Source organism: Eubalaena glacialis, chromosome 3, assembly GCF_028564815.1.
Source record: "Eubalaena glacialis isolate mEubGla1 chromosome 3, mEubGla1.1.hap2.+ XY, whole genome shotgun sequence".
Taxonomy (NCBI): domain Eukaryota; kingdom Metazoa; phylum Chordata; class Mammalia; order Artiodactyla; family Balaenidae; genus Eubalaena; species Eubalaena glacialis.
Window position 1 is genome coordinate 90461144 of NC_083718.1, and position 24296 is coordinate 90485439.

General features: G+C 36.0%; 1 protein-coding gene across 1 annotated transcript in view; it reads left to right on the forward strand.

The window, feature by feature from the left end:
• The window catches only part of SPAG17 (sperm associated antigen 17), a 225414-nt gene that overhangs the window by 100837 nt on the left and 100281 nt on the right, over positions 1-24296 (forward strand). The window contains exons 18-20 of the mRNA XM_061186106.1: positions 2228-2382; positions 14278-14459; positions 16023-16114. Coding sequence (XP_061042089.1) covers positions 2228-2382; positions 14278-14459; positions 16023-16114 — 429 coding nt within the window. The remainder of the gene's footprint in view (positions 1-2227; positions 2383-14277; positions 14460-16022; positions 16115-24296) is intronic.

The window sequence follows — 24296 nt, forward strand, 5'->3', positions numbered from 1 at the left end:
GCTCCACATTAGTATACCTACCTCTAAATTCCACTTGAATTTCTGATAGGCCTGTTAAATATTTAGTGTCCCACATGAAGCAGATAATTTTCCCACCTAAGCATGTTTCTCCCCTCATCCATCTCAGAAAATGTCACCATCAAGCCAAAAGGCTAAGAGTCATTCCTTACTTCAGCTTTGCCTTTGTCCTGCATGTCTGAGCCATCAAGTTTTGAGGGTATAACCTCAAAATATATCTTCAAGCTCTTCACCATCTCCACTGCTGCTACTTTAATTCAAGTACCATCCTCTCCATCTACTGTAATATCCTCCTAGTCATCAGCCTGCTCCACTCTTGGTCCATGCCAATCCATTCTGTCCATATCAGATGTTCCATCAATTTCATCTTCTTAGACACACACCTCTGAACTCCAGAATTCTCTATAAAAATCTTAATCAGATTTTGGAGAAGAATCTTACCTATCTTGTTCATTTTGTTTTTCTAGAACCTACACGGTGCCTGGCACATAGTAGGTCTTCATTTTTAATGAAAAAAGTAGTTAATGAGAACAACAATATTAATGCAGAATAATAGGTAAAAGCCAAGTTTCTAAAATTTATTTTATTGGAGTATAGTTGATTTACAGTGTTGTGGCCAAGTTTCAAAAAGGGACAGGAAATACATTGTATGAAAGCTTATCAAATATTAAGAACAACTACAGCTCTGAGAAACTTAGTGCTATTAGCAAACCAAATGCAGTAATTTATAAAAAAGAAAAAAGATAACATAATGTACAATTTGGATTTTCACAGGAATGTAAGGTTGAACACTAGAATATCTATTAATAAAATTTAGCACTTTAACAGATTAAAGAATAAAAAAGAACACCTAAATTGATGCAGAAAAATCATTTGATATGATTCAATAGTCACTAATGATTAAGAACTCAGAGCAAACTAGTAACAGGAGGAACTTTTCTAACCTAATAAGGAGTATTAGGTTACATAAACCCTACAGCAAAAAAACAAAAACAAAAACATACTTAATAGATGTCTACCCCAGCAGTCAAAGTAAATGGGAAAACACAAAGATTGTGGAGCTCTCTAATACAAGGAAGAATACACGTTCATCAGAAATAAAAATATTTGTTTTTTGGACTTAAAATATGAAAGGAATTTGCCAAAAAAGTAAAGTAATGGATAGCACTCCACATAGCAAAATTTTTTAAACGCAAAAATATTTACCACATGTGTGTTTCTTGTATTGGCTTTCAGGGAACAGATGTAAAAATTTAAATGCCACTTCATAAAGACACTCATAGAGGGGACTAGATTGGGGAAGTACATGTATTATTTTAGTTATGCTACCAGTGTAAAATTGAAAGCAAAAGTAAAACAGTCCTTTCCTGACCTAATATGCAATTCCATGCCTTCAGATCATCCGAAAGGTAGCAAGGTAGAGAACAGAAAGCTGCCGCCACCGAATTGATATGGACAAGGAAAACAAAAACAAAAACCCACAGGTGTCTAATTGCTTTCCCTATGCACATATTTCTTTATGTTGATTGGCATAAGGAAAAGGCAACAGGACAGCGAGCTGCCTACTCTGCCCCTCTGTTTGTGGCTGCAACTGCAATGCTGAAGATAGAATGTTTTGGAAAGGGCCAGGGATAGAAGTCGTGTAGAAACAATATGTATCAAGAGGACTCCTCACAGCATGTCTCTGTACTACAGCGTGGTGTAGTGGAGAGCACTGTGTGGAATGTGAAATGTGACATGTAGAGCCGAAAGACTGGTATGAGCCCTGGCACCAGAACTTAGGGACTCCATATTCTTGGACAAGTATCTTATCCCCTCTTGGCCACAACTGATGCTGAAAAATGCAGCTTTTAATATTTTGAAATGGAAAAAATAATCATACCTATTTATCTGGGGCTTTTATGATGACAAAATGAGATGATCTATATGAAGGCATGGAAAACGTTAAATAAATAACTCCTAGACTTAATTATTATCTCCCAGCGTTAATGAAGAACACTTGAGCAAATGCCTCTATGCCTGGAGGCTAGGATTTGTTTTTCTTTAAAAGTTGCTAAAATGCTCCTGAAAACGCCTGCCATCTATGCTCTCACCTTGACTAACATCATGGAGATAAGTGGAGAAAAAGAAGGGGGCAGAGAAATGCCGTAGCAGGAGACCTTTCTCTTGGGAAGAAAAGACACAACAATGGATTTGTTTTGATTTTCAGGTTCTTCAAGAAGCCAATGAGCAATACAGGTGTATTGATTCTTATTACCACACCCAAGATAACTCTTTACTGTTGGTCTTTCATAATCCAATGAATTTGCAACGTCTGCACTGTGAACATTGGAACATTGCTCTTCACTCTAATGTTGGATTCAGGTAACCAACTTAGATAGTTTGGTTAGTTAGTTGTCTTAGCTTAGTTTGTTAGTTACCTAGTTTTTAGTTCTTATAGCCTAAGCTGGGTGGTTCAACTTGATAAAAACATTTGTGTGATACTATAGATTCAATTCAGCTCACCAAGTTGAATGTGTGTGCCAGGCACTGTGATAGGCATTGAAACTATCTCCCTGAGGAAGACAGACGTCATTCCCTATCCCGTTGAATCTAGTGGGGATATTATTAAATTACATTTGATTCATTTAGACTCCAATAAAACAGCCTCTGAAAGATTTAAAGTAGGAACTACAAAACGTGACATTCCGCATGCTGGTTTGTGGTAACTCCACTTGATCTAGGGAAGACTCAAAAGTAGGGCAGCTGAGTGACACATGCAGTCAGGTTCCCAGCAAACTGAGGCCTCTAGGAATCAGTGATTTTTTTTTCTTCCCAGATCCTTATTCCATTGCTAACTTAAAATTTTGCTTTCTCTTCTTATTAATAATGAGGACTTTTAATTATTTTTCAATACTGGTTAATGTATATTCAGTATTTGTTATTTGTATAGAATTGTTTTAGTCCTAAGGGATACAGAAAGATAGAGAGGACGAACATGGTCTTATAGAATAATTGGGGAAATAGGTTGTGTGCATACATATATGCATACACGGGAACACACATTTTAAAGTCATGAGATGATTTTTCAAAATTAAGGCACACAACAGATGTACCAAGCTAATATCTTAAACTGTGCTTTTCTTTGTTTTGTTTCTCATTCCAGTAATTATACTTTTCATTTCTTTGCCGACTAGGACTTCCAATACAAGTTTGAGAACATCACTGTCTTGCTCTAGGTTTTGAATATTCATCTATTAAGTATGTTTTTGCTTTTGTTTTTCTGCTGTAGGGTTTATGTAAATACTCCTTATTAGGTTGGAAAAGTTCCTCCTGTTACTAGTTTGCTCTGAGTTCTTAATCATAAGTGACTATTAAATCATATCAGATGATTTTTCTGCATCAATTTAGGTGTTCTTTTTTATTCGTTAAAGTGCTAAATTTTATTAATAGATATTCTAGTGTTCAACCTTATTCCTGTGAAAATCCAATTTGTCCATTATGTTATCTTTTTTTATAAATTACTGCATTAGGTTTGCTAATAGATTATTTACAATATTTGGATCTGTATTCGTGGGTAAGACTCAGCTATAATTTTCCCTTCTTTAAACGTTCTTGTCTGGCTTTCATATTGGAATTTTATTAGCCTTGTAAATTAATGGGCAGATGTTCTCCTTTTTCGTTTCTATTTTTTGATTTTCTGAATGAGTTTGTGCAAGACTAAGGTATATGTTCCTTTGGCATTTGGTAAAACTTCCAAATAAGAACATCTGGACCTGGGACGATGTTTAATTACTGATACAATGTCTGTCATGGTTATTAGACTCTTTGGGTTTTCTATTTATTTATTTACTTATTTACTTATTCATTTATTTATTTTAACATCTTTATTGGAGTATAATTGCTTTACAATTGTGTGTTAGTTTCTGCTTTATAACAAAGTGAATCAGCTATACATATACATATATCCCCATATCTCCTCCCTTTTGCGTCTCCCTTCCACCCTCCCTACCCCACCCCTCTAGGTGGTCACAAAGCACCGAGTTGATCTCCCTGTGCTATGCAACTGCTTCCCACTAGCTATCTATTTTACATTTGGTAGTGTGTATATGTCAATGCCACTCTCTCACTTCGTCTCAGCTTACCCTTGCCCCTCCCTGTGTCCTCAAGTCCATTCTCTACATCTGAGTTTTTGTTCCTGTCCTGCCTCTAGGTTCTTCAGAACCTCTTTATTTTTTTAGATTCCATATATATGTATTAGCATGCGGTATTTGTTTTTCTCTTTCTGACTTACTTCACTCTGTATGACAGACTCTAGGTCCATCCACCTCACTACAAATAACTCAGTTTCGTTTCTTTTTATGGCTGAGTAATATTCCATTCTATATATATGTGCCACATCTTCTTTATCCATTCATCTGTCGATGGACACTTAGCTTGCTTCCATGTCCTGGCTGTTGTAAATAGTGCTGCAATAAACTTATGGTACATGTCTCTTTTTATTTTATTTTTTTAATTTACTTTTTTAAAATAAATTTATTTATTTTATTTATTTATTTTTGGCTGTGTTGGGTCTTCGTTGCTGGGTGCAGGCTTTCTCTAGTTGCGGCGAGTGGGGGCTGCTCTTCGTTGTGGTGCGCAGGCTTCTTATTGCGGTGGCTTCTCTTGTTGCGGAGCACGGGCTCTAGGCACGTGGGCTTCAGTAGTTGTGGCACATTGGCTCAGTAATTGTTGCTCGCGGGCTCTAGAGAGCAGGCTCAGTAGTTGTGGTGCACGGGCTTAGTTGCTCTGCGGCACGTGGCATCTTCCCGGACCAGGGCTTGAACCCGTATCCCCTGTATTGGCAGGCAGATTCTTAACCACTGCACCACCAAGGAAGCCCTACATGTCTATTTTGAATTATGGTTTTCTCAGGGTATATGCCCAGTAGTGGGATTCCTGGGTCATATGGTAGTTCTATTTTTAGTTTTTTAAGGAACCTCCATACTGTTCTCCATAGTGGCTGTATCAATTTACATTCCCACCAACAATGCAAGAGGGTTCCCTTTTCTCCACACCCTCTCCAGCATTTATTGTTTGTAGATTTTTTGATGATGGCCATTCTGACTGGTATAAGGTGATACCTCATTGTAGTTTTGATTTGCATTTCTTTAATGATTAATGATGTTGAGCATCCTTTCATGTGTTTGTTGGCAATCTGTATATCTTCTATGGAGAAATGTCTATTTAGGTCTTCTGCCCATTTTTGGATTGGGTTGTTTGTTTTTTTGATATTGAGCTGCATGAGCTGCTTGTATATTTTGGAGATTAATCATTTGTCAGTTGCTTCATTTGTAAATATTTTCTCCCATTTTGAGGGTTGTCTTTTCGTCTTGTTTCTGGTTTCCTTTGCTGTGCAAAAGCTTTTAAGTTTCATTAGGTCCCATTTGTTTATTTTTGTTTTTAGTTCCATTTCTCTAGGAGGTGGGTCAAAAAGGACCTTGCTGTGATTTATGTCATAGAGTGTTCTGCCTGTGTTTTCCTCTAAGAGTTTTATAGTATCTGGCCTTACATTTAGATCTTTAATCCATTTTGAGTTTATTTTTGTGTATGGTGTTAGGGAGTGTTCTAATTTCATTCTTTTACATATAGCTGTCCAGTTTTCCCAGCACCACTTATTGAAGAGGCTGTCTTTTCTCCACTGTATATGCTTGCCTCCTTTATCAAACATAAGGTGACTATATGTGCATGGGTTTCTCTCTGGGCTTTCTAGGCTGTTCCATTGATCTATATTTGTTTTTGTGCCAGTACCATACTGTCTTGATTACTGTAGCTTTGTAGTACAGCCTGAAGTCTGGCAGCCTGATTCCTCCAGCTCCATTTTATTTTCTCAAGATTGCTTTGGCTATTCGGGGTCTTTTGTGTCTCCAAACAAATTGTGATATTTTTTCTTCTAGTTCTGTGAAAAATGCCACTTGTAATTTGATAGGGATTGCATTGACTCTGTAGATTGCTTTGGGTAGTAGAGTCATTTTCACAGTGTTGATTCTTCCAATCCAAGAGTATGGTATATCTCTCCATCTGTTTGTATCATCTTTACTTTCTTTCATCAGTGTCTTATAGTTTTCTGCTATAGGTCTTTTTTCTCCTTAGGTAGGTTTATTCCTAGGTATTTTGTTCTTTTTGTTGCAGTGGTAAATGGGAGCGTTTCCTTAATTTCTCTTTCAGATTTTTCATCATTAGTGTATACAAATGCAAGAGATTTCTGTGCATTAATTTTGTACCCTGCTACTTTACCATATTCATTGATGAGCTCTAGTAGTTTTTGGTAACATCTTTAGGATGCTCTATATATAGTATCATGTCCTCTGCAAACAGTGACAGCTATACTTCTTTTCCAATTTGGATTCCTTTTATTTCATTTTCTTCTCTGATTGCTATGGCTAAAACTTCCAAACTATGTTGAATAATAGTGATGAGAGTGGGCAACCTTGTTCCTAATCTTAGTGGAAATGGTTTCAGTTTTTTACCATTGAGAATGATGTTGGCTGTGGGTTTGTCATATACGGCCTTTATTATGTTGATGTAAGTTCCCTCTATGACTACTTTCTGGAGAGTTTTTATCATAAATGGGTGTTGAATTTTGTCGAAAGCTTTTTCTGCATCTATTGAGATTATCATATGGTTTTCATCTTTCAATCTGTTAATATGGTGTATCACATTGATTGATTTGCGCATATTAAAGAATCCTTGCATTCCTGGGATAAACCCCACTTGATCATGGTGTATGATCTTTTTAATGTGCTGCTGGATTCTGTTTGCTAGTATTTTGTTGAGGATTTTTGCATCTATGTTCAACAGTGATATTGGCCTGTAGTTTTCTTTTTTTGTAACATCTTTGTCTGGTTTTGGTATCAGGGTGATTGTGGTCTTGTAGAATGAGTTAGGGAGTCTTCCTCCCTCTGCTATTTTTTGGAAGAATTGGAGAAGGATAAGTGTTAGCTCTTCTCTAAATATTTGATAGAATTCGCCTGTGAAGCCATCTGGTCCTGGGCTTTTGTTTGTTGGAAGATTTTTAATCACAGTTTCAATTTCAGTGCTTGTGATCGGTCTGTTTATATTTTCTATTTCTTCCTCGTTTAGTCTCGGAAGGTTGTGCTTTTCTAAGAATTTGTCCATTTCTTCCAGGTTGTCCATTTTATTGGCATATAGATGCTTGTAGTAATCTCTCATGATCCTTTGTATTTCTGCAGTGTCAGTTGTTACTTCTCCTTTTTCATTTCTAATTATGTTGATTTGAATCTTCTTTCTCTTTTTCTTGATGAGTCTGGCTAATGGTTTATCAATTTTGTTTATCTGCTCAAAGAACCAGCTTTTAGTTTTATTGATCTTTGTAAGTGTTTTCTTCATCTCTTTTTCATTTATTTCTGATCTGATAGTTATGATTTCTTTCCTTCTGCTAAGTTTAGGGTTTTTGTTCTTCTTTCTCTAATTAGATGTAAGTTTAGGTTGTTTATTTGAGATGTTTCTTGTTTCTTGAGGTAAGATTGTATTGCTATAAACTTCCCTCTTAGAACTACTTTTGCTGCATCCCATAGGTTTTGGGTCATCATGTTTTCATTGTCCTTTGTTTCTAGGTATTTTTTGATTTCGTCTTTGATTTCTTCAGTGATCTCCTGGTTATTTTGTTTAGCCTCCATGTGTTTGTATTTTTTACAGTTTCTTTTCCTGTAATTGATATCTAGTCTCATAGCGTTGTGGTCGGAAAAGATACGTGAAACGATTTCAGTTTTCGTAAATTTACCAAGGCTTCATTTGTGACCCAAGATATGATCTATCCTGGAGAATGCTCCATGAGCTCTTGAGAAGAAAGTGTATTCTGTTGTTTTTGGATACAATGTCCTATAAATATCAATTAAGTCCATCTTGTTTAAGGTGTCATTTAAAGCTTGTTTTTCCTTATTTATTTTCATTTTGGTTGATCTGTCCATTGGTGAAAGTGGGGTGTTAAAGTCCCCTACTATGATTGTGCTCCTGTCAAATTCCCCTTTTATGGCTGTTAGCATTTGCCTTATGTATTGAGGTACTGCTATGTTGGGTGCATAAATATTTACAATTGTTATTATATCTTCTTCTTGGATTGGTCCCTTGATCATTATGTAGTGTCCTTCTTTTTCTCTTGTAATAGTCTTTATGTTAAAGTGTACTTTTTCTTATATGAGAATTGCTACTCCACCTTTCTTTTGATTTCCATTTGCATGGAATATCTGTTTCCATCCCCTCCCTTTCAGTCTATATGTTTCCTTAGGTCTGAAATGGTCTCTTGTAGACAACATATATACGGGTCTTGTTTTTGTATCCATTCAGCCAGTGTGTGTCTTTTGGTTAGAGCATTTAATCCATTTGCATTTAAGGTAATTATCGATATGTATGTTCCTATTACCATTTTCATACTTGTTTTGTTTTGTTTATGTAGGACTTTTCCTTCTCTTGTGTTTCGCGCCTAGAGAAGTTCCTTCAGCATTTGTTGTAAAGCTGGTTTGATGGTGCTGAATTCTCTTAGGTTTTGCTTGTCTGAAAAGGTTTTAATTTCTCCGTGCAATCTGAATGAGATCCTTGCTGGGTAGAGTCATCTTGGTTGTTGGTTTTTCCCTTTCATCACTTTAAATATGTCCTGCCACTACCTTCTGGCTTGCAGAGTTTCTGCTGTAAGATCAGCTCTTAACCTTATGGGGATTCCTTTGTATGTTATTTGTTGTTTTTCCCTTGCTGCTTTTAATATTTTTTCTTTGTATTTAATTTTTGATAGTTTGATTAATATGTGTCTTGGCGTGTTTCTCCTTGGATTTATCCTGTATGGGACTCTCTGTACTTCCTGGACTTGATTGACTATTTCCTTTCCCATATTAGGGAAGTTTTCAACTATGGTCTCTTCAAATATTTTCTCAGTCCCTTTCTTTTTCTCTTCTTCTTCTGGGACCCCTATAATTCGAATGTTGGTGCATTTAATGTTGTCCAGAGGTCTCTAAGACTGTCCTCATTTCTTTTCATTCTTTTTTCTTTATTCTGCTCTGCAGTAGTTTTTTCCACTATTTTATCTTCCAGGTCACTTATCCGTTCTTCTGCCTCAGTTATTCTGCTATTGATTCCTTCTAGAGAATTTTTCATTTCATTTATTGTGGTGTTCATCATTGTTTGTTTGCTCTTTAGTTCTTCTAGGTCCTTGTTAAATGGTTCTTGTATTTTTCTCCATTCTATTTCCAAGATTTTGTATCATCTTTACTATCATTACTCTGAATTCTTTTTCAGGTAGACTGCCTATTTCCTCTTCATTTGTTTGGTCTGGTGGGTTTTTACCTTGCTTCTTCATCTGCTGTGTGTTTCTCTGTCTTCTCATTTTTCTTAACTTACTGTGTTTGAGGTCTCCTTTTCGCAGGCTGCAGGTTCATAGCTCCTGTTGTTTTTGGTGTCTGCCCCCAGTGGCTAAGGTTCGTTCAGTGGGTTGTGTGGGCTTCCTGGTGGAGTGGACTAGTACATGTGTTCTGGTGGATTAAGTTGGATCTTGTCTTTCTGGTGGGCAGGACCACATCTGGTTGTGTGTTTTGGAGTGTCTGTGAACTCAATATGATTTTAGGCAGCCTCTCTGCTAATGGGTGGGGTTGTGTTCCCATCTTGCTAGCTGTTTGGTGTGGGATGTCCAACACTGGAGTTTGCTGGTCGTTGATTGGAGCTGGGTCTTAGCATTGAGATGGAGATGTCTGGGAGAGCTCTCACTGATTGGTATTATGTGGGACCAGGAGGCCTCTGGTGGTCCAATGTCCTGAACTTGGCTCTCACACCTCAGAGGGTCAGGCCTGACACCCAGCCGGAGCACCAAGACCCTGTCAGCCACACGGCTGGAGTGCCTTCAGAGTTGGAGAAGCTGGCTTGCAGTGTCTCTCCTTCTGCGCTGCACATTAGAATCAGCTGCTTCTTCCTTGTTTTGCCCCAAAGGCAGTGTTCCACAGAGAAAAACAATAGCCTTGAAAATAGTCACAGCTCTGAGATGGCTTTTTTTTCCTTTGTGCTTAGTCGGGTTTCCCTTGCTCACAGGGGGCCACGTGCAGAGGCCTTGCACCCAGCTCTTCCGACCAGAGTTCCTAGTGCCGAATGGCTGCCACCAACACCTCAGCTCAGGCGGGCCATCTGCAGAAGTGAGACAAAAGACACTGCATCCAAGATGGCAGCCGGGGGCCGTGTCTTACCATTAAATTTATAAACACACATTTTTACTTCAGGATTAATCCCTTTCCTTCCTTTTGTTAGATTCAATTTTCTTAGTTCATTCTTAGCATGTGATTTTTAAAAGTCATACATTGTATTTATATTCTTCTAGAAGTTACACTTATCCTTTTAAATCACATATTTAAACATTTTTATATAATAGCTAGGGTTAAAGAATATTAATATCATTTCACAGAAAATGTTAAGATCTTTAACATATTTTCACTTACTCCCAACAAATCTCCTACCTCCCATTTAGAAATTGCCGAAAAATTTTATTTCCAATTGTAAAGTAATATTTTTTAATCATAAATAAGTGGCATAAATAGTTACCCGCATTTAATTGTAAGTATTATTATTTCTCAACTCTTACTTATATCCCGTGTTGTCTTGGATGTTTTTTCTTAACGCAGCTGGAATACATTTGTGAGTAATTCTTTCAGAAAGTATCTGTGGGTGGCAAATTTCCTGAATCATTGCATGCTAAAATATTCCTTATTTTGTTATCTCATTTGAAATATACACATCTGTGTTCTCTCATCACAGATCAGTACTAATGATTCTGGGTTTTGTTTGAAATGCAGACTTATTGAAAGGTCCTGAGCATAAGAGAGACATGATATGACTTAAGGATGAAAGGGATCTTCCTACTTGCTCTCTCTAGAATAGACTACAGGGGGTCGAGGGTAGGAACAAGGAGACTTGTTGGGAGTCTATGGCAGCAATCCTAGCAAAAGGTGGTAGTGACAGACCAGGACAATAGTGGTAAAGGGAGTGAGAAGTGATCAGATTCTGAATGTATTTTAAATATGTTTTAAAAAATCATTTGGATTTCCTGACATATTGGAAGAAGAACATGAGAAACAAGAGTAGTCAAAGATAACTTCAGGGTATTTGACCTATTCAACACAACCTGATGACAAGTGCAGACTTGCCATCAGCTAAGAGGCCAAAGGGCTTGATGAGCAGTTTGGAGTGGAAGATCAGGAGTTTGATTTGGGGCATGTTGAGTTTGAGATATCTTTTACCTTCCAAATGAAGATGTTGTGTAACCATAATTCATAGTCTACAATTTTCAGTTGATTTCTTTCTCTTTTTTTAGGCAAATAAGGTATTTTATTATTAAATTTTTTTATTATTTTTAAATTAATTTTTATTGGAGTATAGTTGCTTTACCTGTTGTGTTACTTTCTGCTGTAGAGCAAAATGAATCAGCTATACATATACATACATCCCCTCTTTTTTTTGGATTCCCTTCCCATTTAGGTCACCACAGTGCATTAAGTAGAGTTCCCTGTGCTATACAGTATGTTCTCATTAGTTGTCTATTTTATACCTAGTATCAATAGTGTATATGTGTCAATCCCAATCTCCCAGTTCCTCCCACCCCACCCCTTTCTCCCTTGGTATCCATGTCTGTGTCTCTATTTCTGCTTTGCAAATAAGATCATCTATACCATTTTTCTAGATTCCATATATATGCATTAATATATGATATTTGTTTCTCTCTTTCTGACTTCGGTCTGTATGACACTCTCTAGGTCTATCAACATCTCTATAAATGACCAGTTTTGTTCCTTTTTATGGCTGAGTAATATTCCATTGTATATATGTACCACATCTTCTTCATCCATTTCTCTGTTGATGGACATTTAGGTTGCTTCCATGTCCTGGCTATTTTAAATAGTGCTGCAGTGAACACTGGGGTACATGTGTCTTTTCAAAGTATGGTTTCTCTGGATATATGCCCAGGAGTGGGACTGCTGGATCTTATGGTTACTCTATTTTTAGTTTTTTAAGGAAACTCCATACTGTTCCCCATAGTGGCTGTACCAATTTACATTCCCACAAACAGTGCAGGAGAGTTCCCTTTTCTCCACACCCTCTCCAGCATTTATTATTTGTAGACTTTTTGATGATGGTCATTCTTACTGGTATGAGGTGATACCTCATTGTAGTTTTGATTTGCATTTCTCTAGTAATTAACAACATTGAGCATTTTTTCATGTGCCTATTGGCCATCTGTATGTCTTCATTGGAGAAATAACTATTTACATCTTCTGCCCATTTTTTGATTGGGTTGTTTGTTTTTTTTTATATTGAGCTGTATGTGTTGTTTGTATATTTTGGAAATCAATCCCTTCTCCATCACATAGTTTGCAAATATTTTCTCCCATTCCATAGGTTATCTTTTCATTTTGTTTATGGTTTCCTTTGCTGTGCAAAAGCTTTTAAGTTTAATTAGGAGCCATTTGTTTATTTTTGTTTTTATTTCCATTATTCTAGAAGACAGATCCAAAAAAATATTGCTGCAATTTATATCAAAGAGTGTTCTTCCTATGTTTTCCTCTAAGAGTTTTATAGTGTCTGGCCTTACATTTAGGTCTTTAATCCATTTTGAGTTTATTTTTGTGTATGGTGTTAGGGAGTGTTCTAATTTCATCTTTTTACATGTAGCTGTCCAGTTTTCCCAGCACCACTTATTGAAGAGACTATCTTTTCTCCATTGTTTTGTATATTCTTGCTTCCTTTGCCATAGATTAATTGCCCATAAGTGTGTGGGTTTATTTCTGGGCTTCCTATCCTGTTCCATTGGTCTATATTCTGCCAGTGCCATACTGTTTTGATGACTGTAGTTTTGTAGTATAGTCTGAAGTCAGGGATCCTGATTCCTCCAGCTCCATTCTTCTTTTTCAAGATTGCTTTGGCTATTCAGGGTCTTTTGTATTTCCATACAAATTTAAAAAATTTTGTTCTAGTTCTGTGAAAAATGCCATTGGGCATTTGATAGGGATTGCATTGGATCTATAGATGGCCTTGGTTAGTATGGTCATTTTAACCATATTGGTTCTTCCAATCCAAGAACACAGTATATCTTTCCATCTGTTTGTGTCCTCTTCAATTTCTTTCATCAGTGTCTTATAGTTTTTGGAGTATAGGTTTTTTGCCTCCTTAGGTAGGTTTATTCCTAGGTATTTTATTCTTTTTGATGCAATGGTAAGTGGGATTGTTTACTTAATTTCTCTTTCTGCTATTTTGTTTTTAGTGTATAGAAATGCAACAGATTTCTGTGTATTAATTTTGTATCCTGCAACTTTACCAAATTAACTGATGAGGTCTAGTAGTTTTCTGGTAGTATCTTTAGGATTTTCTATGTATAGTACCATGTCATGTGCAAACAGTGACAGTTTTACTACTTCTTTTCCAATTTGCATTTCTTTTCTTTAAAAGAGATCAAGAATAAAAGAAAATAATGAAGCAACTTGAGTATAGAATTCATCTAGCTTTATTTTTTCAAAACTTTTTTCCTCACTTTCATACAATTTGACATTAACTAATCTTTATTGTCAAGCCTAAACATTTCAACTTTTTTCCCTAGCAACAACTTTCTTTGGATATTCATATATTGTAAGTGTACATAACATTTAGTTAAAATAATTACAATAATCAGTATAAATGGATTTGGGAGCAAATATTACTGAATCCCGGTAAGCAATAAGATGCTGATGTATACATAAATGCACAAGCAGCTTAGGGTGTAGTATTTAGGATGTGGGTATTCAAGGGCCAGTAAGTTTTATAGCAAGAGTGCAGTGTTTCAGCTAATCCAGTGAGTCACTTAGCTGTCAGTCAATTAAGATAGTACCTATTGTGCTATAAAATTGCCCTAAAAAGAGATTTTGCCATATTACTCTCCAATTAATAGCATTGAGAATGACCATTTCTCCAAACCATCATCAACTCTTGGTATTATCAAGCATTTTAATCTTTGGTTTGGATAGAAATATCTAATTTTTAATTTTATACATCTTTAATCATGAAGGAAGCTGAAAATTTTTCAAATGTTTATTAGATATTTATATATGACTACTTTGTACAAAATATATTCTGGGATATATTGCTATTACATTTGTTACATGGGCAATTTAGAATCAGTTCATTTTTTAAAAGTTATTTGCACAATCAGTATCTTAAGCACTTGTTTACTTTAACTAATATTAACTCAATTGTCACCTGTTGTTCTTTGCTTTTTTTTAGGAATTATTTGGAACTTGTTGCAAAATCCATTCAAGATTGGATCATAAAAGAAGAAGCTGTATATCAGGAAGCTAAAATGGCTGAGGAAATCAGTAGGACCAAGAATGAGCTGGAAATAAAATCTTCTGCTGGTACCAAAATTTCTTCTACTAGCAAAATTTATTCTATTAAAAAATCTAAAAATAAGTAACCAGTTGAACTTTTACATAAGTCCAAAGACATTCTATTTATTAATTTAATCAAGACAGTGAACATTTCAGGATTAAAAAGAGTTGTCCACAAAATTTCTGTGACTCTTCACTTTCCCTAAAAAATAGAATAGCTGCATTCTAAATATGATGAGAATATTTGTTGTATATTGATTGATACTTGTCTTATATTGACCACACTTCCTGCCAGATCTGAAAGATTCAATCTATTCAGAGCCAATGTGATGCTGAGAAATGCCAAGTGTCTTTATTTTGCTGGGGTTGATAGGTTTGCCTATCTAAGTTTTGTTGGCAATACATGAGTTAGATTCAGAGTCAGTATGTCTCCATAAGAATCATTATGGCTTCCAAAGTGAGATTAAAACAAGACCTTCCTTAGAAGAGTAAACAGAAGAGTCCCGAGACTAACTGGGAGTTAGAATTTAAAAATGAAGGAAAAACGGATTATTGGGGGCCTGTGACATGGACTCAACAGGATGTTGGATCAATAGATATTTTCATTTTTGTTGTTGTCAATTTTCATGGCTTTGAGGCTGTCAGTCAGAGAGAAGAGGGTGAGAAAAAGAGGAAGGATACTTGATAAATAAGTGAAATGTCGAGGTAATTCATCTGGAAAATAAAGATATTTCACTGGGTTCATACAAAGGAAATTAACTCTGTGTGAATAATACTCATTGTTTCTGATAACCAAGTTGAGAGTGATTTCCTATAAAGAAGCAAAACTATATAATTTCCAAAGTTTTTGCAACCTCTGTAAACTACCAAAGGAATTTGTGCTTGGTTGATTCTAAAATAAAACTTGGAAAACCAAGTCAAAGATGAAGCATTCACCTTTCACCAAAATGGTTACATAATCCATCCATCAACTCAGCCTTCCTCCTGATGGGGTGCAGCAGGACAGCACTAGGTAATTGGAATACTCGATGGGACTATCTAAAAAGATAGGTAGGGCTGCCCTCTCACAATCGTGTCCAGGCCATACTCTACTGTTAGTAACAAAAATTGTGGGTTGACTGCCTTTTTTTTATTCTGCTTCTGAGCAGAACCAAAAGCTTAATAATTATCTGGGTGTCTATGGACCAAATTCAGAAAATGGTTTATTTGGAATTGGGATTGGAATACACCTGGTAGGTATTGCATTCAGTTTGAGGCCTCTCAAGTCAGGACAGATGTAAATCTTCACAACAGAATAACTATAATGGCAAGAGGAGGGCTTCAGTATAGAAAGAAAAGTTAAATTTGTTCTGTGTGGTCTTAAGGGGTTAAATTAGGTTAAAACTCTAGTGAGAGAGAGTCCAGTTCACTAAAAGCTTCAAAATCTCAACACTTTGAGAATGGAATGTACTGCCTCCACAGATGGTGCGTTGTTCATCCCTAAAAGAGCTCAGTTCCACTTCAGATGTCCGCTCTAGAGATGGCAAAAAAAGAATTCAGAGATGAGTGAATGGGGATCCCCTACAACCCAGATGCTTGGTCCTTCTATGAAACCTTATTTTAGAGAGTTTTACTAAGAAGTTTAATTTTCTCTGGTTATAGGTAACAAAGGAATGAGCAAAACAGAGATATCAGATCAAGAAAAAGAAAAAGAGAAGGAAAAGATTCCTTTTATTTTAGAAGGCTCTCTGAAGGTAATCCAAGGAAAGACAAATGACACTGACAAATCACAAGTTCAAAGTTATTTTGTGCTAGTTTGTGTGGTATAATAGGAAATTATCTTTTTGCTAAACTTGAAATGACAGTCTCTCCACCAAGCTGTCTCCTCCACCAGATGATAAGCCTTTAGGAAACTGTGCCAAAATCCAGGGCAGTGCCTTGTTCATAGTTGGTAAACTGTCTGCATCTGCTGCAGGGAGTTGTTTTTGTTTGCATTTTTATTGGAATTTTTAATTACAAAAGTAATACATGCTTTTATAAGAAATCAAACTTAACCTGGCTGTCCTAAGACCCTGAAGTCAGAAATATTAATGATTTCACATGTTCTATGCTCATACAAGCATGCATGCACAAATATAAAGAGAGTATTCATGTTTGGTTTTGGTTTAGGTTTGGTATGTTTCTTTTCAACTCTGCTACATGCTTTTTTCTCTTGGCAGCACATCATGAATATCACTTCCGGACAATATCTAGAGATCTAACTTATTTTCATAGCATTATATTAGTCTATGATTTGGATGTACCTTAATTTATTAAACAATTTCCTTAGTAATAAATACCATTTTTTTCTATTTATACAGAAATACTTAACTTTTATGTAGTCAAATCAATCGTCTTTGGCCAAAATTTAAAAGACACAATGCCAGATTTTGTCAAGGATGTGAAGTAAAGCAAATTCTCATACACTGCTGATTGAAGTATAAGTTGGTACTTCCACTTTGGAAAATTGGACATACCTACTAAAGTTAAGCATATGATTTCTCTTTAACCAAATAGTTTCACTCCTAAGTATATACCTAATATACTTATGCATGCATGTGTTCACCAAGACACATGGACACAGTTTTTCTTGCAACATTATTTTTAACTCTCCCAAACTGGAAACAATTCAAAGATTCATCAGTAGAATGCCTAGAATGGTTCATGTGATGAAATACTATGCAGCTCTGGAAATAAATGACATATAGCTACACACAGAAATATGGATGAATCTCACACACATGTTAAGCAAAAGAAGAGAACGTTAAAAGACTATATACCTTATGTAGGATTTTGTTTACATAAGTTTTAAATAGGCAAAGCTAAACTAATGTATTAAAAATTAGGATGATGTTTGCCTTTGGGGCAGTACAAGTGGGTGGTAATTGAGGAGAAGCGTGAGGAGGGCTTCTAGGGAGCTGGAGATCGTCTATTTCTTGACCTGGTGGTAGTTTTACAGGAGCACTTACTTGGTGGTAATTCATTCAGCTGTTCACTTAGGATTTGTGCTCTTTTTGTATGTATGTTACGGCTTGTCAAAAAAAGGGTTTTAAAAATCTGTCTTTTTTTTTTTATGGTTTTAGGGCTTCTGTGTTTTTGGTTCCGTCAGGTTGATTCCACCTTGAGTTTGTATGTTAATTTTCCTGCACTCTCTTAGAATATTTTCATAGATATCCTTTTTATATTCAGACATCTAATCTATCTGAAATACATGTTTTGTAGCATAATGTAAGGGTCTTGATCTAATCTATCTGAAATACATGTTTTGTAGCATAATGTTAAGGGTCTTTTTCTCTGCCCAGATGGACTGTCATTTTACTAGTACCATTTAATTAAATGTAATATTAATCCCCACCCCTTAAACAAATTGGAATGTTGATATGTCACATATTAGGTACCCATTTATTTTTTTAATCCATTTTTAAAGATCCTTATAAAATGATAAGAGATATTCTGAACTCTTCTGAACACTATAGTGGCTACTGAGTGTTCGTGTCCTTCAAAATTCATATGTTGAAAACCTAATCCCAATGTGATGGTATTTTAAACCATTTTTGAATGCTGTATTCTGTTTCAGTCACCCACTTAATTATTCTTATACAAGTACCATACTATTTTAATTACAGTAGCTTTGTTGTAAGCTTATAGATTGGGTAGGCAGGAGCTGATTTCCCCACCTCCATCAGTATGCAATAACCCTCAAAACAGCGTTGGTTAAGATTGGTGAGCCTCCCTGGCTTCTTGGTATTAATGGTAAAGATAATTACATGGCAAATCTTTAAGTTTATTATTATTTGCTGCTTAATCTTATTAAATTTTTAAAGTGTCTGTTGGTATTGAAACTAATATCTATTGGGGTTTTTTTCCCTTTATTTAGGAGATATATTGAATTGTGGAGATTGATTTAACAATATGATTAACCTTTGTATTTCTAAAACAAACTTCTCTTCAGCATTTCCTAAAGTTTAGTCCTTATCCCACAAAACCACATATGCCATAATTGCCTAGGTATCTCTGGGGGGAGGAGAGACTTAAAATATACATGTTTTCACTCCATCCTAACTGATCTTTGGGAATAGAACCTAGGAATTTTAATTTTTAGTAAGCCCCTGGGTCCATCTTTATGTACACTATTGATTAAAAATTATAGCACCATTTTTTTCATGGAATGTTATTTTAATAATATTTTAATTAATAATTTAATATTTAATTAATAATTATTTTAATAAACAACTGGCTTTGTTCTGATAGTATTTTATCTAGAATTTTTGTGTCTATGATGAATGAAATAATAGGCTTTTGTGTTGTTCTTAACAAGCATTACTATTAAGGTTATTTTGGCTTCCTTTTTTTGGGGGGTGGGGGCGCTGCACCTCACAGTATGTGGAACTTTCCCTGAACAGGAATCGAACCCACGCCTCCTGTAGTGGAAGCGTGGAATCTTAACCACCAGACCACCAGGGAGACACCATGTATTGGCTCTTTTTTTTAATTTAAGTATAGTTGATGTACAGTATTATATAAGCTACAGGTGTTCAATATAGTGATTCACAATTTTATAAAGACAGCAATGGCTACTACAAAGGCAGCACCTAATCAAAAGATTGTGAAGCCTGTGAAGGTTTCTGCACCCTGAGTTGGTGGAAAGCACTAAGTTGGCAGATGAGATTTTCAAATAAAGATCTGACTGTAACTAAAAAAAAAAAATGACTACATTTATAGTTGTTACAAAATATTGGCTATATTCCCTGTGTTGTACAATAGATCCGTGTAGTTTATTTTATACCTAATACTTTGTACCTCTTAATCTCCTGCCCCTATATTGCCCCTCCCCCTCCCTCTCCCCACTGGTAACTACTAATCTGTTCTCTATATCTGTGAGTCTAGTCTGTTTCTTTTTTGTTATATTCACTAGTTTTTTGTATTTTTTAGATTCTACATGTAAGTGATATCATACAGTATTTGTCTTTCTCTGACTTATTTCACGTAGCGTAATACCCTCCAAGTCTATCCATGTTGTTGCAAATGGCAAAATTTCATTCTTTTTATGGCTGAGTAGTGTTCCATTGTATCTATATATATCACATCTACTTTAGCTGTTCATCTGTTGATGGACACTTAGGTTGCTTCCATATCTTGGCTATTGTAAATAATGCTGCTATGAAATTGGGGTGCATGTTGGCTTTTAAAATGAATTAAGGAAGCACAGCAAGGTTACTGTATGCAAGATTAACATAGAAAAAAATCACTGGAGTTCCTATTCACCAGCAATAACCGATTAGAAAATGTAACATAAAATCAATATCATTCACAAGAGCAACAAAAACTATAAGGTGCCAAGAAAAATAAATTAATAAAAGATTTTTCTTTATGGAGAAAATTACAACATATTATTGAAGGACAATAAACACCTGAATAAGTGGGAAAATATACCATGGTCATGGATGAAAATACTCAGTTTAGGATGTGAAATATACTCATATACCTTTAAAAGTATATACTCATACTTTCTTTCGTTTTTTTTAAAATTAATTAATTATTTATTTATTTTTGGTTGCGTTGGGTCTTCGTTGTGGCCTGCGGGCTTTCTCTAGTTGCGGCGAGCAGGGGCTACTCTTCTTTGCGGTGTGCGGGCTTGTCGTTGCAGAGCAGGGCTCTAGGCACGCGGGCATTGGCAGTTGCGGCACACGGGCTCGGTAGTTGTGGCTCGCTGGCTCTAGAGCACAGGCTCAGTAGTTGTGGCACATGGGCTTATTTGCTCCACTGCATGTGGGATCTTCCCAGACTAGGGATCGAACCCGTGTCCCCTGCATTGGTAGGTGGATTCTTAACCACTGCACCACCAGGGAAGTCCCGTGGGGCTGTTTTTAAATTGGTACGTTTTTCGTATCTGTGCCAGGCTGAGCTCTTCTAGATCCTGAGTCAGGTCAGCGGGTTTGGGTTTTGTTAGTTACATTGGTTGATTTTGTTTTCTGCTGCGTTTGGTGCACACACTTAACAGCCATCCACTTCTGCTCAGAGCTAAAAGGGTATTCAGCTTTTCTGATATAATCCTGTTGAAGTCCATCAAGACCCATCTTCATTGCAAGAGCAGTTAAGGCTCCTTCCATTGGTTTCCCCATTAGAGTGTTGTTTCTAATTACAGCATCATTGCACACACAGCCCGCCTCAAAAATTCTGCTAACAGATGGGTTATAGAATCCATGAACAACATCACCATCAACAATCACTTCCCCAAATGGACTGTAGCCAACTCCAGTAACCTCAGCATGCAGGCCAGCTGAAGTAAGTATGTGGGTAACAGTCATTTCATTCTTTGTCAGGGTTCTAGTTTTATCTGAACAAATCATGTTACAGCAGCCCAGAGTTTCAACAATAGGTAGTTTTTTCACAATGGCCCTTTTGTTCACCATTCTCATAACACCAAGGGCTAGAGTCACTGTGACCACAATGGGAAATAGAAATATATTCCTATCAAAATTTCAGCAGTTTTTTTATGAACCTTGGAAAGCTGATTCTAAAATTAATAAAGAAAAACAAAGGGATAGGAGCTGTCTTTCAGATAGTATTTTACTGGCAAATTCTATCTCTTTATTTTTACCTTTCTGTGGCTTTATAATTTAAGTGTGTCTCTTGTAAACAGGGATTATAAACTAGTTTTTTAAAAAAAATTATACTGATGATTTTTCTTTTAGCAGAAGACTTGAATCCATTTATATCTATTCTAATAAACTATATATTATGATATATAGTTTATTTTCGATTTTCAATCTGTTTTCTATTTTCCTACCTTTTCTGTGATCCTTTTTTCTTTTTTCTTGTTTTCTTTTGTATGTTTTTTTTCTTTTTTACTTGCAATCAATTTGATGATAGGGAACACTAATTTTAACTCTAAGTAAAATGCTATCCTCCCTCACCCAAAGAATTCTATTTTTCGTATTAGTAGACTGTATTATGGGGAAAAATTGTACTCAGTGAGTTGTCAATAAAATATTTTCGGAAACTACTTTTCTTGCTTGTTACATAAATACCTACACAATATCCTTGATATTGTCTTTTGACCCAAAAATCTTAAAATATTTACTATCTGGCCCTTAATAGGAAAAGTTTATAATGTATACACTTTATTTCTATTCTACTAGTGGTTGCTCTAGATTTTCAACTTATATATATAATTTAATGAAGTCTCAATAAAATATCTTTCTTCCAGAACAATACAAGGAATTATTAAAATTGCTTCCTCTCTCCCAATCTGTGTTTAAGTTTTATCTTGATTTTTTTTGTTCCCACAAATTAGACATTATTATTGTCGTTGCTTTATACAGTCAATGCTATTGAGATTTAGCCCCATGCTTACCATTTGTTTTGTTGAGCATTTCTTCTCACATCTTCTATTTTGGGAGTATTTCCTTTAGAACTTCCTTTAGTGGGGGTTTGTTGCTATTGGACCTCAGTTTTACATGTCTGAAAAATGGTTTTACTTTACCCTTATTCATTAAACATAGTTTTAATTTATAAAATTCTTGGTTGACTTTTTTGTATCCTGTTATACTCTCAAGATTTTGTTCCACATTTTTCTACCTGATGTTGTAGTTGTTAATATTGGGTTGGCCAAAATTTTGTTCAGGTTTTTCCATAAGATGCTATGGAACAGACTTTTTGGCCAACCCAATAAATTGATTGTCGATCTAACTTGTCATTCTTTTATAGACAGTTCATCTTTTCTCTCTAGATGCTTTGAAAACGTGCAGTGGTGTGCTGGTAAATGTTTAGCATTAGCTCTCTAAGAAAAAAATTCTGTATAGATAGATAGTTTATTCTAAATTTTACTGATATATGGTATGTATAGCACACAATTTACAAATAATAAAATATGTAATACTCTTTATTGTAAATTCCATTAGCCAGTTGATTCTCACAGAATTGCTTTCATTGATTTTTACTAAGCTCTTACATCTTTAGCCAGCCTATAGTTGCAATTGACAAACAAGTGTAGTTCCAGAATGAATGCTGATTGATATTTTCATTTACATGAACAGGTAAGACAAAAGTGAACAACAGAGGGATATGTCTCGCTTATTCACCAATGACATTAGCAACTGCTTTGCTGAATCGGGTAATAGTTTTTAAATATTGGAAGAATATTTCCTCAATTTTTTTTGTGCTAGTTACAGTGTAACATCTCAAAACACAACACACTGCATTATTAACATCTTCTCCATCATTTTTTAAAGTCTATATAGTCAACGAGTAGTCAATAAATTCCTGATTTGTAGCATTTGCTGATCTCTGTAGTGTAAATACTCCCATCATGGCTGACTTCAAGCTACTGATAAGATGTCACTGTATGCGGAGTTGGAAACAATATGCAGTAGCACACTGTTATAGTTCTACCATACAGATACAATTTACATAGATAACCCCAAGGGCATAGATCAGGGGTCCCCAACCCCCAGGCCGCGGACCACTAGTGGTCCGCGGCCTGTTAGGAACTGGGCCGCGCAGCAGGAGGTGAGCTGTGGGCGGGCGAGCAAGGGAAGCTTCATTTGCTGCTCCCTTTCACTCCCCATCACTCACATTACCGCCTGAACTGTCACTCGCGTTACCGCCTGAACCACCCCCGACCCAGCCCTGTCCATGGAAAAATTGTCTTCCACGAAACCGGTCCCTGGTGCCAAAAAGGTTGGGGACCGCTGGCATAAATCATAGTTCAATGTAACAAAATAGTTAGGAAAGTGGTAAGTTTTGAGTATTTATTGCCTTTGTTTTTAATGGTATTTTATTGTGCATTTGTATCATTTGATTTTAATAACGGATGTGGTTAAAACTGGCTCGCAAAATTCCTGAAAATTTAACAGTAAACTCTTCCAAGTCAATATGACCCAGGTCCAGCACACCACTATCATTTCCTGGGTTTGATTCACTGACCTTCCTAAATCTTAGGATTAGTGTCTTTCATCAGCTCCGGAAATGTCTCATCCATTATCTATTCAAATACTGCCTTTTCAGAAATCCTATTCCATTTCCAATAGGGCTTTCTAACTCACTGATTTTTGATACTCTCTTGTTTTCACTATACTTTTGATGCCTCCTTTTCTTTCTTTAAGCATATTAAAATACTTATTTTATATTCTCTGTTTGATAATTCCAATATCTGCAGTCTTTGCAAGTATAATTTCAGAGTTTGTTTCTTCTTCAGGTTTTTGATTTTGACTTAGTTCCTCACATTTTGTGATTTTCCTTTGTGAACTCACATTTTGCCCACAATCTTTTCAGAATACTTTTAAGGTGATGTACATTTTGGCCACAATTCTATGTGAGGACAGGCTTGTGGTTAAGAGTTCTCAGGGCCAATTTCCTCCTGCCCTCTCTGCTCCTACTTTAACTCAGGGCCAGGGAAGCTGGCTAGGTTTCATGATTTTATTCTATGGGGCAAGATTTTTTTCTAGTTCACTCAGTGAAGGTGTCATTTTAAAAAAATACCCATGCTATTCACAGGTCTCTGATCTCCTGGGTTCTGGCTCTAGTCCCTATAACTCCCAAAACCCAAGTTCTTGGCTTCCTGGGATGGGCAGATAACCCTGGGAAACTGCTATTTTCAGTGCTTCCCTCATTGAATTAGTGCTTTCTCATATTTTTTACTTTGCTGCCAGCACTGCTGTGCATTACAATGATGATTTGATATTTTATCCATCATTTCTGAAATATTTTATGCCAGGAATGTTTCTTTGGACATCTAGTCTACCATACTGCTGATTAACCATGTTTAGAACCTAAACTGGGGATTGGATTCTTGTGGAAAATTATAAGAGCCGGGGAGACCAGCTAAGAGGCTGATGCAGTAGTTCAGGTTAAAGATAAAAAGACCTGAAGTAAAGAAAATTTCAACAGAGGGTG